The sequence below is a fragment of the Carex rostrata genome, chromosome 18, assembly GCF_964058835.1.
Source record: "Carex rostrata chromosome 18, lpCarRost1.2, whole genome shotgun sequence".
Lineage (NCBI taxonomy): Eukaryota > Viridiplantae > Streptophyta > Magnoliopsida > Poales > Cyperaceae > Carex > Carex rostrata.
The window spans coordinates 8,828,589-8,843,250 of NC_135935.1; the positions used below are offsets into that span (position 1 = coordinate 8,828,589).

The 14,662-nt window shown below is 35.6% G+C and overlaps 3 protein-coding genes across 3 annotated transcripts; all 3 read left to right on the top strand.

Moving 5' to 3' along the window:
* The first annotated feature begins 202 nt into the window (after positions 1-202).
* On the top strand, positions 203-2,230 carry LOC144569363 (peptidyl-prolyl cis-trans isomerase FKBP15-2-like). Its single transcript, XM_078319671.1, has 6 exons — positions 203-334; positions 439-488; positions 941-1,003; positions 1,280-1,370; positions 1,720-1,824; positions 1,986-2,230. Exons 1-6 carry the CDS (start codon positions 277-279, stop codon positions 2,060-2,062), a joined length of 444 nt encoding a protein of 147 aa, XP_078175797.1. The 5' UTR covers positions 203-276; the 3' UTR covers positions 2,063-2,230.
* A 2,030-nt stretch (positions 2,231-4,260) lies between these two features.
* On the top strand, positions 4,261-9,664 carry LOC144569359 (rhodanese-like domain protein). Its single transcript, XM_078319665.1, has 9 exons — positions 4,261-4,524; positions 4,993-5,154; positions 5,607-5,712; positions 6,329-6,512; positions 7,023-7,104; positions 7,211-7,293; positions 7,667-7,799; positions 8,133-8,289; positions 8,851-9,664. Exons 1-9 carry the CDS (start codon positions 4,369-4,371, stop codon positions 9,588-9,590), a joined length of 1,803 nt encoding a protein of 600 aa, XP_078175791.1. The 5' UTR covers positions 4,261-4,368; the 3' UTR covers positions 9,591-9,664.
* Positions 9,665-9,827: 163 nt separating this feature from the next.
* LOC144569362 (S-adenosyl-L-methionine-dependent methyltransferases superfamily protein) lies at positions 9,828-10,776 on the top strand. The gene is made up of 2 exons (XM_078319670.1): positions 9,828-9,953; positions 10,064-10,776. Exons 1-2 carry the CDS (start codon positions 9,924-9,926, stop codon positions 10,721-10,723), a joined length of 690 nt encoding a protein of 229 aa, XP_078175796.1. The 5' UTR covers positions 9,828-9,923; the 3' UTR covers positions 10,724-10,776.
* The last annotated feature ends 3,886 nt before the right edge of the window (positions 10,777-14,662 follow it).

Sequence of the window (14,662 nt, forward strand, 5' to 3'; positions counted from 1 at the left end):
TCTGACGGTCCTGATCTAAAATTAAAATTTGAGTTACTCCATGGATCTGGACTCGTATATCGCATCGTTTATAGGGTAAAGATTTTAACAGAGTAGTTTTGGCTTCATGCGGTGCACGAACCCCGCTCTTCTCTTGTGATTGGATAGACCGTGCGCTGCATGAAGCCATAACTAGTCTGCTAAAATTCTTTACTGTACGGATCGGCTATAGCTTTCTAGTTTCTAGTTTTCGTTCATGAAAGAAAAGGAACAAACGAGGTCGTATTACCAGTCGCCATGGCAAAGGCAAAGCTTCTCCTTTGCATCGTGTTTGCCACTACAATTCTCCTTTCAGGTAATAAGAGTCCCATCTAAAGCTTATCAATCTCTCCTTTCCACCGATCGAATTTCTTGCTGGGCTTCTTTTGGTTCTAATCTAACGATGCTTTGTAATTCCAGCTTCCGCGAAGAAATCTGCTGATGTAAAAGAGCTTCAGATAGACGTCAAGGTATGATTTGAGATATCTTTTAAATGGTGTCTTAATTGAATACAGTGTCTAAATTGGGAATTTGGGAGCAATTGAAGTTGGAATTATGGGAGAATTCTGAAGCACATGCATTCTCAAAATTCTAAAATTTTCATGATTTTATATAATGGTGTTCCAAAAATTACAAAGGTTAGTATTCCCATTTAGGATTCAAGTCTTACAAATCCTTGTTTTCATTTGGTCCTTTATTGCCTATTGTGTTAATTGATGCTTAAATAGCACAAATCCATTAAGGTCCATCAAAAATGTAAAACAAAAGAGCCTCTTTGTCTAGGGAAATGTACAAGTGTTGGATCAATGGTCACATTTGAACTGGTATATGTATAGAGATGTAGTTTCTACTTCCAGAATTCAACATCACTGCATCTTATCTTGCAAAGACAGTATTTATTCTTTTTCATCTATTGATTCAGTACAAGCCAGAAACATGCAGCATCCAAGCTCACAAAGGAGACCGCATCAAAGTCCACTATCGGGTATGTTTTATTATTTTCTATCAACTTTTCAAAATCCCATTCGTGTTGAATCATCAAATTCTGGTTGAAGGACAACAGAAATCCAAAGACTGACACAGTTTGACACCAAAACTTCAATTGTGCCAAACCAACCAAGCTCAGAACTCAGAAGCATGGTGTCTGTTACAGTTATATATCCCTGCAATAAATAGGGTTAATGGTCAGTAAATAATAACAAAATAATAACAAAAGCCAACAGAAGGAATCATATTGTAACTTGTGTGGTGATTTTTTTAGGGGACACTTACCGATGGTAAGGTGTTTGATTCCAGCTTTGAAAGGGGTGACCCAATTGAATTTGAACTCGGTAGTGGCCAAGTCATCAAAGGTTGGTGACTTTTTTTCATTTTGTTTACAGAATAAATTTCAGGAATGTTCCCAAAAGTTAAAAAAAGGAGATTGTTCCCTAATTATGTGATAGTTTAATGCTTTACCACCCTCATCTTTCATTCCACAAAACAATAGAGAAACAAGCAAAAACAAAACAAAAAAATGAATGTACTTTTAGTCAGCACTGACAGGGAATTAGTATTTTTGAAGGTATGTCTCTCACTTCTTTTTTTGCTTTGAGGTAGTGGAATTATCCACCTGTTTCCTTGAAACAGGTAAATGTACAAAGGTCTCTGGCTTAAATTTGAAAGTTATATTGGGGCTAATGTAGCATAAATTTTGTGTAGGTTGGGATCAGGGGCTTTTGGGGATGTGTGTGGGTGAGAAGAGGAAACTAAAGATACCAGCCAAGCTTGGGTATGGTGATCAAGGATTCCCTCCTGTTATCCCTGGTACCACTTTTCGATATCTTTGCGCCTTCTTTTTTAAACTTCACCTTAATTTTCTCCATATTTTGAATTTTGAAAAAAAATAATTCATTCGTTTTTCATTTTCAATCTAATTAGATCTTTGAATGGTTATGTATAATTTTTCTAAATTTAATCGCAACCAGGTGGAGCCACGCTGATATTTGATACCAAGCTTGTTGCTGTTAATGACAAGCCATCAGTAGGAGAAAGTGAACTCTAGTTTATAAACAAAATTTCTAATTTGGATTATGTTAATCAAATTCTCAAAGGAAGTTTTTGTTCTCAATTAATGCATGGAGGTTAGGTTAGATAAGAATTAGAGATCTCATTTTATGTCAGAATGTTTTGAATGCTTCTAATAAAGTGCCATGTGTTAGTTAGCTTTTTATATGTTTTTAGGAAAGCCCGTAGCCTTGTGTAGCATTTGGTACTGAACTCGCGTTGTGCCTTTTAATAACAATGTCAGTGGAGGAAGGGGCGGTAGCCAATTGTGGCTAGGAAAAAGTTGTAGGACGGTTGGATATTGAAGTAGAAAAAACGTGCCGTGTTGTGATTAATATGTCGTAATTAAGTTATTTTTTTTCGTGTCGTGCCTTGCTGTGATTAAAATATCAAGGGGTAGTTATAGCACGTGAATGGTCATACTACGTGAGTCACATCGTGCTCAAATGTGCCATAATCAAACGTGACTTGCATAATCATTTGATCATAATTTAGATTAGTTTATTTAAGATTCACTATTTGATTAAGATAATAAGATCTAACGGTCATAATTATACATGACTCGCGACTCGCGTGACCATGTGTCGTGATGGGTTGTTACTAGATCTTTCATGTGACGTGTCAAATTTTCTAAAGATGGTCACAATACGGGACACACGAGTTATAGCACATAATTGATATGCGTGCCGTTCTGTGTTGTAATCGTATCGTTTGTTCTGTGTTGTAATCGTATCGTTTTGTGATGGAGCTGGTTCAGCCATACCATTTTTCCCACTCTATTAAATACCAAAGGTCGAGAGTTTGAGCCTCTCTCACCACTTTGCAAACTCTATGAAGCTTTAAAAAAAATAACAATATCACTATGTTCTTGAACTCTGTTTGCTATTGGTAAATTTTGTATCCAATGATACCAGAATTTTACTTTCATACATCCCTAATTATCTTTGATACGAGAATGCTTTGCTTTATTAAGATCTTTCTATCTAGATCAATATTATTCCACTTAGAAATAACTATGACATGTCAGTTAAGCTTGCGACATTGATAGTATGATAAAAAAAAATGCACCATTCCATTTGAATAGGACGGACGCATGTGATTTTTTAAATCCTTCTGGAAGAACAATATGTCCAAGTGATATTTTTGGCATCTCTTTGAATGCCACCATCTGGTTTAACCTGGAGAGGCAAATGCAATACACTAATATGCTGTTCAGTAATGATATCAACTATTTTTATTTTGTGCCCCCTTCTTTTACACATCATAATATGTATTCTATCAAGATATAACAGTATCATAAACAAAGTCACTTCTCTCCCTAGTGATGCTGATACATGAGATATTTGGGGACAAGAAAGTAGTTAAAATAATCACAGCATGAGAAATAGCCTACTTCTGGAAATATTAACTGTTCAGTCACTGGAAAATTGGCACTACCGTATTTAACAAGTGGTTTAGAGAATCCTATCTTTTGAATAGCACAGTACTTGGCATTTTGTTAAATGTTATATGATATTATATTGTTAGAAGCACAATTATAATTTTTCGGAAACAAATGTGATGTAAGATATTTAGCAACTTCGTTTCTTTTTTCTGAAATGTGTCTATTTTTTCAATTAATTATTAATAATTTTATCTTGATATATTTCAAAAATATTATTTTAATTGTATATTTTATCAAAGAAGTCCAAGATTGTTTTTTTGAATATTTCACATTTCAAACTATTATTCCTAAATACTAATATTAGTCTATAATAATGTTCTTTTTTTTCATAAAACTTGAAAAATTAACAAATGAACTAATGCACTAGATTAGAAAAATATATTATTACTTTAAAATTTAAAATATCAATGTCATATAATCAATTTACTAACACATACCAAATAGATAACCACATTTCAATTAGCTATTGTTTCAACCAGTTATCAAAATGATTGCAGCATTGAGACTTTACTTTTCCAGTTACTTTTAAACTCTTAAATAGCCTCAATTTGTTAACACATCTCATATGACATTTGATTTGTTACAACCAAGTAGTAAATCCTTGCAACATAACCTATTATTAAATGGTTGAGATTCTTGTGCTACGCGTAAATGGTGAAACTGATGAAATCATGTATACTGGGGCCAGTGGGGGGCATAAAAAATCACTTAACAGTAGTAATCAAACATAAAGCAACTTGTTAAGTTGTTATTCTTATAACAATTAGAGGTTTTGACCTTTTGACTTGGGCTACGACCTGACAGGTGACAGCTGAGGTTAGGGTTTTGAACTCGACAGGTTGCGATTGCATTGTTGATCAATGGAGGCGAAAGAAGAAGCATATGGTGTGCTCCTCTATTACAAGTACGCTAAAATCCCAGATGTTCAATCGATTGTTGATTTCTACGACTCCAACTGCCCATCTCTGGGCCTCGTCGGCCGTGTCCGTGTCGCTCCTGACGGCGTCAATGTCACTGTACTTTGTTTCTTTATTTCTTTCTTCTCCTTTCTAAACTGGATGTGCTTCATATCGCATATCAATTAAAACCAAGCTCAGATTTGATGTGCTGGTCTGGCGAGGCATTTATTATTAGGTTCTCTGAATTGTTCTTATCTAGCCTGATTTAACCCCAACAATTTATCAATTAAGAACTACGCAAACGGCTCTGAATCAGCCCAACCTTCATTTTTTTTCAAAATGCCTGAATTCAAACGTTCAATTTCCCTCAGCCAAACCAAATTAATTTCACATTAATGTTAACTACACAATTGAGCATTAAATTGACTCAGAAAAATACAACCACAACTATAGGTAAAATAACTTTTTGGTCACATCAGTACTCAAATCAGACAAGCATTACTAAATTTGTAAAATCCATGCTTTCATGATAATGTAAATATTAGAAATGAACTTCATAAACCTTTTTCTTTTATTTTTGGTTAGGTTGGGGGCAAGATGGAATCTCTAGAGAAGCATATCAAAGAAATGAAATTAAACCCACTATTTGACGGGACTGACTTCAAGCTTGCAAGTTGTGACCAACCAACAGACAATAAGATCATAAGAGAATGTGGGTTTGATTCTCTATCCATCAGAGTTGTAAAGGTACTCTTACTGATTTTTAACATTCTTCCATTTGAATTTATTGTAACTTTTTTACAAATCAATGTGTAGTTTTCTTCAGGCTAACAAAGTAAATGCAGTGTTCTCATGTCTGTAATTTGCCTAAGAATTGGTATGACTATTTGCACTAGTATTAGGTGTTGATGAGGCATAATTATATGAAACTTGTAAAAATTACCCCTCTTTGTAATGAACTCATTTTCTCCTTTATACAGGGTAAATTATATACACCATTCTTTTTTAATTAAGGTTAATCAAGAAACTGTCAAATCATTTTTGCCATTTCATTCACATCTGCAAAATATCTAGCGAAGCTGTAGACCATGTTGAATATGTGCTAGAATTTGGGTTCTATTTTGAAAAAACGTTGCAGTTATATTTCCTCTCTCCTTTTATGATTATAAGGTTGAATGCCATTTTGTCCCGTATGTCAGGAACTGGTGACATTTAGGTCAAATCCTCTGGCAAGTTCACCAGATGTTTCTAATGCTGGACGACACTTGTCAGCAACTGAATTCCACTCTGTGCTTCATGATGTCAGTAAGTTGTTAAATATTTTTGTTACCTAAAAGCTGGGTTTGTTCTGCATGGTGGTTTTTTTTTTTCCCTTCTTTTTTAAAATGAATCCATTGGCTTAATGATGCATTCAGTTTTAAGGGTCTTAATAGTAGGGTATCTAGGGTCAAAATGTTATAGAGAAAAAGAGAACAAACAGAGAAGAAGACAAAAGTAGAGAGAAGCACATTGAAATCTAGAAATTAATTTTAAGTATTGATCATTAGTGACACTGGCCTGTTAAATAGGCTTAATTGTACTTGAGAACAAATTTCTAAAATTAAAGAAAATAAATGAGCTGAGCTATTAATGATTTGTGAAATAAAAATATACTAACAAATATAAGAAGCAGAGTTTTTAGACTAGGTTAACTAGTTTCACTCCTTGACCATTTAACTCAAAACTTAAGTTTGTTTTTGGCCACACTAAGATATCACATCAACTGTTTCTCAACCAAAACAGGTCTGGCCAGAACTCATACTGATTGGAGCTCAAAGTTTTCTTATTAATTGGCCAGCTCTGATTTAACCTAGCCTATATTTGAACACTTGCATGTAATTTTCAAGTTCTCATATTGCATCACATGTTTTTTGTTTGACAGTGAATGGAGGTGGAAATGGGGAGGAGATAATCTTATTGGATGCGAGAAATGTGTATGAGACAAGAATAGGGAAGTTTGAGGTGCCAAATGTGGAAACGCTTGACCCGGAGACACGTCAGTATAGTGACCTCCCTTCTTGGATTGACAACCATGCAGACCAGCTCCAAGGAAAATCTATTCTCATGTATATACTTCTCTCTCTCATCTCCTTATCCTAGTCAGTAGCTGCAGATTTTAAACAAACAGAATGGGTTAACTGATGGATATATAATCAGGTCAATTTCGGGTTCCTTGGGTGGTCGGATCAGGCCTGACCCATTTATGCTTAATTTTGCTGTTAGATTTAAGCATCAAAACATTAGACAATCTAAATAATTAGAATTAAAGTGCTTTGCCATTCCACAGGAAGGATGAACACAATCGGACTATTGTGTATAGGTCAATGTTTCTTCGTGTGCTAATGACATGAATCAATAAATACCCATGCACTTTATATTTGTTTTGAAATAACAAATCTGGCTGAGTATAGTCCATAGTCTTCTTTGGTTTATCTGGACTATGGTGAATGAAGTACTTGTCCTTATTTATTGCTGCCCTTGATATAGATAAGATTTGCATGCTTCTGGGTATATTTATAATAAAGGAAGAAACATAAAATTATGCAGCATGTCAGCATGTATATGTCTGATTTCAGGTATTGCACTGGAGGTATACGGTGTGAAATGGCATCTGCGTATATCCGCACCAAGGGTGCTGAATTTAAAAATGTGTTTCAGGTAGTATGTTCTATTTCTTTAAATTTTACTTTTATTTTTATGACCTTCATATTGTTTTGTTATTTTAGTGATATATGTTCTTTATTCTCTCATTTTGTCATGATAGTTATATGGTGGTATTCAAAGGTATCTGGAGGAATATCCTGATGGAGGTTTCTTCAAAGGAAAGAATTTTGTTTTTGATCATAGGTCAGTGGTGTTCTTAAACTTTAAGAACCTCTTTTAGTCAGATGTGTTATAAGTCCTGTTTTCTCCAAATGAGTTTCCACTACTACTCACCTTCTGATGTTAATTACACATATTTTTAAGAATCAAGCACCAAATAAGCCAAGAAAAAAAAAAAAAAAACGTTCATAAACAATGTGATTTGATTGAGCATGTAATTGCACAAGTCAGGGTTAATTGAGGCCAATTGGATTAAATTGATTCTTTGTTTAACATTTTTAATAATCTGGCTTGGCACTGAACAGTTTTGGGTCGACTGCGTCTTACTTGAGGCCTGTTTCCGAAACAGTGCTAAATACATGGAACTATAACTAATTTTTCATGCACTGAGATGCAGGATTTCTGTTGGAAGCTCAGATGCTAAGGTAGTTGGCTCTTGTTTGCTATGTGGTTCTTCCTTTGATGACTATTCATCTCGTAACAGGTGCAGTTTCTGCCGCATGCTGGTTTTAGTCTGCTCTCAGTGTGAGGTAAATTTATTTACTTTTGATTTTTTTTCCTAGCCATGCCTAAAAACAGCGTCACCTTTTACATTTTTTTTAGTCTGTAAATTTGGTCTGTTTGCATTATTTAGAAAATGGTTTTTGTCATTGGGAGGTACAGCTTCATTTTCTGGACTTTGCAATTTAGGCTGGTACAACTTCATTCTGTTCATGGACTCTGATGATTTGTTTACCATTCTATTATGGTGTTTAGAATCAACTGAGCTCTCTGATACAATTTATGAGGTTGATTAATTGGTCTGTTTTCTTTTGTTGTTGTTGTTATTTTTTATCTGCTTAGTATTTGTTTCTTTTCTGCAGGGGAGAGGAGCCAAAGAATACAAATGTGACCTTTGTCAGAAAATTGAAAAGGGTTCAAGCACAGAGGAGTTACCCGTAGAAGTTATGTCTGATTCATTAGAAACACAGTCAACGGATCAAACCAAGCCTTCTACTGATGAATTTTCTTTGACAAATGGTAAGGTCTGTATCAGAACTGTTTAGGCAGTAATCATATCTTATGTCTTTACTTTTACCTGTCGCCACAGAAAGGGCACCAGTTCATCCAAGTATGCAATTCTGTCCAATTATCCCCAGCTCAGCCTCTGTGAAATTACCTATTGAGCTCAATGATACAATACAGTTTCATTCAGTTCAGAAATGTCTGTAAAATTTTAGTCGTCGAATCAACTAGGACTCAATTTGACCTTAGATCACTCATGTTTTTTCTTCTCTTTTAGTGTCCAGTTTTCTCTATTTTATGGTTTGATGTTTAGTTGTACGATTGAGGTCTCTTGAAGGCAAAGGAACAAAAAAGAAAATAAAGGAATGAAACTGATGGGTTAACTGAGGCATATACACAATGGATGGTTAACTGGGGCTTAATTGTGCAGGTTGAGCATTATTTTGGTCAGAGTTACCAAATTAGATGGCACGTTGTCAACCGCATTGATACCATGTAGATTCTATACATAATTTTACAAGTAAAATGAATAGTTCAACCGTATTAATCAAATTCTTTTGTTTATTTATTCTACAGAAATCAACTTCCCCTTTAGTAAGTTAAGGATTTTGTGCTTGCATGGATTTCGGCAAAATGGGTCAGGTTTCAAAGGAAGAACTGCTTCATTAGCAAAGAAACTAAAGAACCTTGCCGAACTTATTTTTATCGACGCCCCTCATGAACTCCCATTTATTTATGTACCAAATGAAAACTCAACTTCAAATTTTAACCCATGTTGTGCACCGAATCAACTTTCTAAAAAGAAATTTGCCTGGCTGATTCCTTCTCGATCCAACGACTTATGTGGACTGGATAACTGGACTGCTACTGATGTACCTTTTGACCCGCTACAATACATGGATCAAACCGAGGGTTTCAATGAGTCGTGCTCTTATCTTGATGAAACGGTCATGCAAATTGGCCCATTTGATGGGATTTTAGGGTTTTCCCAAGGGGCAGCAATGGTCGCACTTTATTGCAAGCATAAACAGATTTCTAACGGTTTATCAGGTTTTCGATTTGGGATGCTCTTTTCGGGCTACCAGGCGTCTTTGCCAGGTTTTGACGAGGATCCAATAAGAATGCCTTCACTTCATTGTTTTGGCAATGGGAATGTCCAGAAAGATAGGCAAATTGATCGGTCACAGAGTATTGCACTCCGTGCTATGTTTAATCAGGGTTCTTCTATCACAATAGAACATAATATGGGGCACATCATCCCAACTCGGTCTCCATACATTGATCAAATCAAGGATTTTCTTTCACAGTTTACTTAAAACTTCTTATTTGATTTTTAAGTTGTAAGATGGAGTTCTTGATTGGATAATTTTTTCAAGCCTTAGTTGATGCATATTTGTGCTTCAATATTTTGTTAATTTATGAGGGCTATTAGTTTTGGTTATTTACACCCGTTCCTTGAGTCGATATTCATTCTTTTTTTTCTTGTATTTGTTTTTGTCCTTTGAACTGGTTGCTAGATATGGAGCAACCTCAGGAGATGGAACTTGCAAGTCCCTCTGAAGAAAGAAAGGAACTGCAAAAAGTTGTAAGCTGAATATCTACGTCCTTGCTCCTCTTTTTGAATTTTGCATATATTTCACTTTGGAAAGATGAAAATAAATCATTGTGATCCCAAAGTTGTAAGCTGCATTTAATTCTTATTCTGTCCTTTTATGTGATCCTTTTATGTATAAGTATATGATATAATACTTTTCCTTATTATTTATCTATATATGTTTTCTGTTTTCAGGTTTCACCTGAATTTGCACCAAAAATTGCAAAAATGCAGCTCGTAAGCAGTCATCCAGAAGTATACGAACCATGCGACGACTCATTTCTCCTAGTTGATGCACTCTTGGCTGACCGATCAAATCTCATTAACCAAAATCCTAAATTTTGTCTAGAGATTGGCTGTGGCTCGGGCTATGTGATAACATCCCTAGCCTTAATTCTCAGCGAATATTGCTCCTCGACCCAATTCTTTGCAACTGACATAAACCTGCATGCAACTCAAACCACACTGCAGACCTCAGCCAACCATGGTGTACATTGTGAAGTGGCGGTGACTGACATTGCCTTGTGCCTCCAGAAACGTCTCTGGAAAAGCATCGATGTTCTGGTGGTCAATCCACCATACGTACCAACACCCGAGGATGAAGTTGGTGCAGTTGGTATTGTCTCATCTTGGGCTGGCGGGTTTAAGGGTAGAATGGTCATAGATAGAATCTTAGATGTGATAGATGAGTTATTATCGAGTAATGGGTTGACTTACATGGTCTTATTGAGTGAAAATGACCCACTTGAGATTTCTCAGGTGATGAGAGAGAGAGGTTTTGGGTCGAGGATTGCTTTGCAAAGATCAACAGAGGAGGAGCGGTTATGTGTGATTAAGTTTTGGAGAGAGAAATAGACTAGTGAGGTGGATGGGGGGTTGATGATAAGAGTTGGATGGGTATAAAATTGCTTAGATTAATTTCATGTCACATAATAATAATACACAATTACACATCCTCTCATATGACATTAGCAAGTGAAATAAATGCCGAGCTAAATAGAAAAACAACGGAGGAGAGAAGGCACAAGTTCCCGTACTCGTTTGATTTTCCTCCTTTTCTTGTTTACATGCGCATGTTGCTTTCTTTCAAACTTTGCCTGTGCTATGAGGAGCATCTCCAATGTGATGCGGTTTCTCTTACGCTCTTCTTTTAAACATTCCCTTTCATTGCCATTTTCCTCACACTTTTCTCTTTCTTCTTCTCTATCATGCTCACAAATTTCTTCTGCATCGTCAAACAAATACAATGTATTGTTAATTTAATTTAATTCTTGTTTTTGTATTCTATTAGCAATTCCTAACTCAAGTACCGGGGCTACATTTTATTTTGGTGGCTGGTCGGCTTACATTAAATACCACAGAATTGCATTACTGTGGGATTTTTATATTTAGTTGACTCACTTGTGAATTGCTTTTGGGACATGTTTTATTATTAAAAAAAAAAAAAAAAACAGGGGATAGGTAGACACGTTGAAAATATAAAAGTTGATTAAGCAAACTTGTAAGCATGTTTGCTTCTTTCAGAAAATTGATTCCGAGGACAACAGACGTGAGTATATTCCTATATTTTTATTACAATACTTGGATATGAAATTCAAAGACGAGCTTGAAAAAACTATGAAAATATCTAAACTTGGTGACAATAGAACAAACAAAATAGGGTTAGGATGCAAACATTGTGGGCTGAGAATGGGAACATGTAATATTCGGCTCCTGTACCGTTCTGGTTTCAATGAAACGGATGTCATGCTTTTTAAAAAATAAAAATAAAAAAAATAGAAGAAACAAAATGATGAAATTTAGAAGTTAGAGGCTAAATTGGTAAGATGTTTTGCGTACCAAACTCAATCTCTTGGATTTGAATTTCATTGGTCCCTGCCATGGTCAGTACTGCACCTCTACCATCTTCATAACCTGTATTGCCTCAACTATGTTGCCATATCATCAGGCAATCAGGTAATAATGTAAAATAAGCTTTTGGCACCAACACCAAGCTGATGAAGATATAACCAGCTAAGTATATTGACATTTCACAAATAGCTAAAATTGGATGCCAAAAACCTTTAAGATCATAATATGAGATATTTCGATAACCGAAATACCCGAAAGAAAAAAAAAAACCGAGGGAGGAACAGCACCTGGTATCTCTAATAAGAAATAAGTTAAGAAATATCTGGCATTCTAGCTATAACATGTAGTACTCAGGCACTTTTTATAAGAAAAATATAAAGGTATGGAAAATTGGAAATCTATTTACCATTCGTGCCGTAATCAGCCATAGGTTGCTCGAGTGGCAATGGTGCAACTTGCGGTACATTCTGGTTTGGATTGGAACCTCGATTTGTTGGCGCATTTTCAGTAAGCATGTACTCCGTCCCGTCATTCAGTTGTAGAAATCCAGAGCCACCAGTTGAGATTATTACAAGCACAAAGAGGACCGGAATGAGAAGTGGCCACCATTGAAGGGGGATGTGTGCAATCCATGAGCTTGTTGCTGTGATGGAGAAAGAACAAATCAGGGACAGAAGGTACAAGTAAAAAATGTTGTTGCTATTTTTTTGTGGCGCCATTAGAGAAGGGGATGGAGAGAGAAGGAGAGAAAAATTGTTCAAGGTAGGCATTGAGGAAGCAGTGTAATGGATTTATAATTTTTGTGAGCATTTGTTAATTTATTTTAATTGCATTGACTTAAGCTACAAATCATTAATAATTGGCTCATTGAACAAAGAATATTAGAACCAATAAAAACATTATGGTCTACAATGTTGCAAGATAGTATTACTAGAAGGAATAAAGAGCGGTATGATCGTCTACAATTCGGTCTGATGCCAGTTTAGAGTCGTCGTATTTGCATCAAGGTTTGTGCGGACCATTTCAAAATTTGAGTGGATCAAGTGTACACGAATATTTATGCAAATTGGACGGCTGCGACTGAGCACGGTCCGATGTTCATCGGACTGCCCCCACTCATGAGAGATGTGGCCCCTTTAAATTTGTCACGGTAGGCATTTCATGATCAAAGAGATATAACTAATAAGTCGCCATAAATCTTAAAAAGAAAAAGAAAAGTAAATCAATTGTACTCAGAATTATCGAATAGCATTGTAATGAAGAAAAAAAAATCATGTAATCAATGATGCATCTATTGTCAACAAGAGAGTTCAATGTAGGAAATAAGATTAAGACTTGAAGAGGAATATCGATAATTTAATTCGCATGTGAATTCCCCGGCCATTTTTATTAATACTCAAAAGAAAAAGTTAATTTTAAAAATAATCCTGTATTGGTTTTTTTTTTTCATAAATGCCCCGACCGCTGGGCCCACGAGTGACCCAAAAAAGCCACCAGACCGCCTCCTGCAAAGGCGGGCCACACCCCTACCAGACTGCCCCTTGCAGGGGTGGGCCACACCTCTAGCAGACTGTCCGGGCTAGGGGCGGTCCACTAGGAGCCTGGGGTCCAGGCGGTCCTCTCTCTCTCTCTTTTTTTTTTTTTAGAGATCTTAATATTTTGAAGTGATGTCGTAACTCTTTATAACTTTGATTTGGTTTGTTAGTTGGATATCACAAGTTTAAAGATAACACTAATTAAGGACTTAGCATTGATTCAAAAATTTCCAACCTCTGACAGCTTGTTGATCTTCTTCTCTTTATTTCTAGTACTAAAACAGTAGTTTAGAGCTACTAAAATATATTAAAATCTCAAATTAGATCTCTGTCCATGCACAATGCACCCTAGACTGACATCTAGTATGGTATCAAGTCCAAACTCAGAAGCCAAGCACTAAAAACATCAAATTTGACCTCTTATGGTAAATCCAGTGTTTTAAAATGCGGCCACATGGGCCGCATATGCGTATGCGGTCGGCAGCCGTGCTCAGAATGCCCATACGGTTTTTTCATGCAGCCGCATATGCGGTCCGAATATGCAGTCATGCGGATTAAAAATGCGGCCATGCGGTCTGAATATGCAGCCATGCGGACTGAAATATGCGGCCATGCAGTTTTTCCATGCGGTTTTGATAATTTGATTGTATTTTAATTAAAATTTATATTAAAAAAATCAAAAAATTATTGTTGGTTATGTTAATATGTGAAAATAAATTCAAATATATGAATATGAATATATATATATATATGTGAATTTTTATTTTAAAATCCGCATATATAAATCCGCATGAAAATCGGCATATGCGTCCGCATACCGCATATGCGGTATGCAGTGGCCTTCCGCATGCATGAATAAAATCACATTTTAAAACACTGGGTAAATCAGCAAGTCTGGACTGATACAAGAACCAAACTGTAAAATTGATTACACTAGCATGTAGAGAATTAAAAAATACACAGAATTGACACAAATTTTAATTTATTTGGATTTTTCTACAATTAGTTATGAATTTACAAAGTTCGGCTTTTGAAAACACTTTAAACAACCATAACTTTGGCTAGAAAAGTCGGATTTGCACGTATGACCACTTTTCGGAAAGGGGGAGATGAGACGGATCCGAATATCACCTGGGAATCACTCCCGGGTATCGAAAGCATCCGAATTTCAAAAAAATGTCGTTTAGTGCCTCAAAAATCCAGTTTAAGTTTTCGGTAGGTATACAATGATCGGTATTTTGTTTATAAATGTCGTTTGGGATTTTTTTTATAAACTCATTTTTTTTATAATATATGTATATGTATATATAATATAACACATGTATATATATGTATATATAATGAAGTTTAAGTTTAAGTTGTAATAATGGTATATATCATGAAGAGGGTTAAAATGCACCTCCCCTTT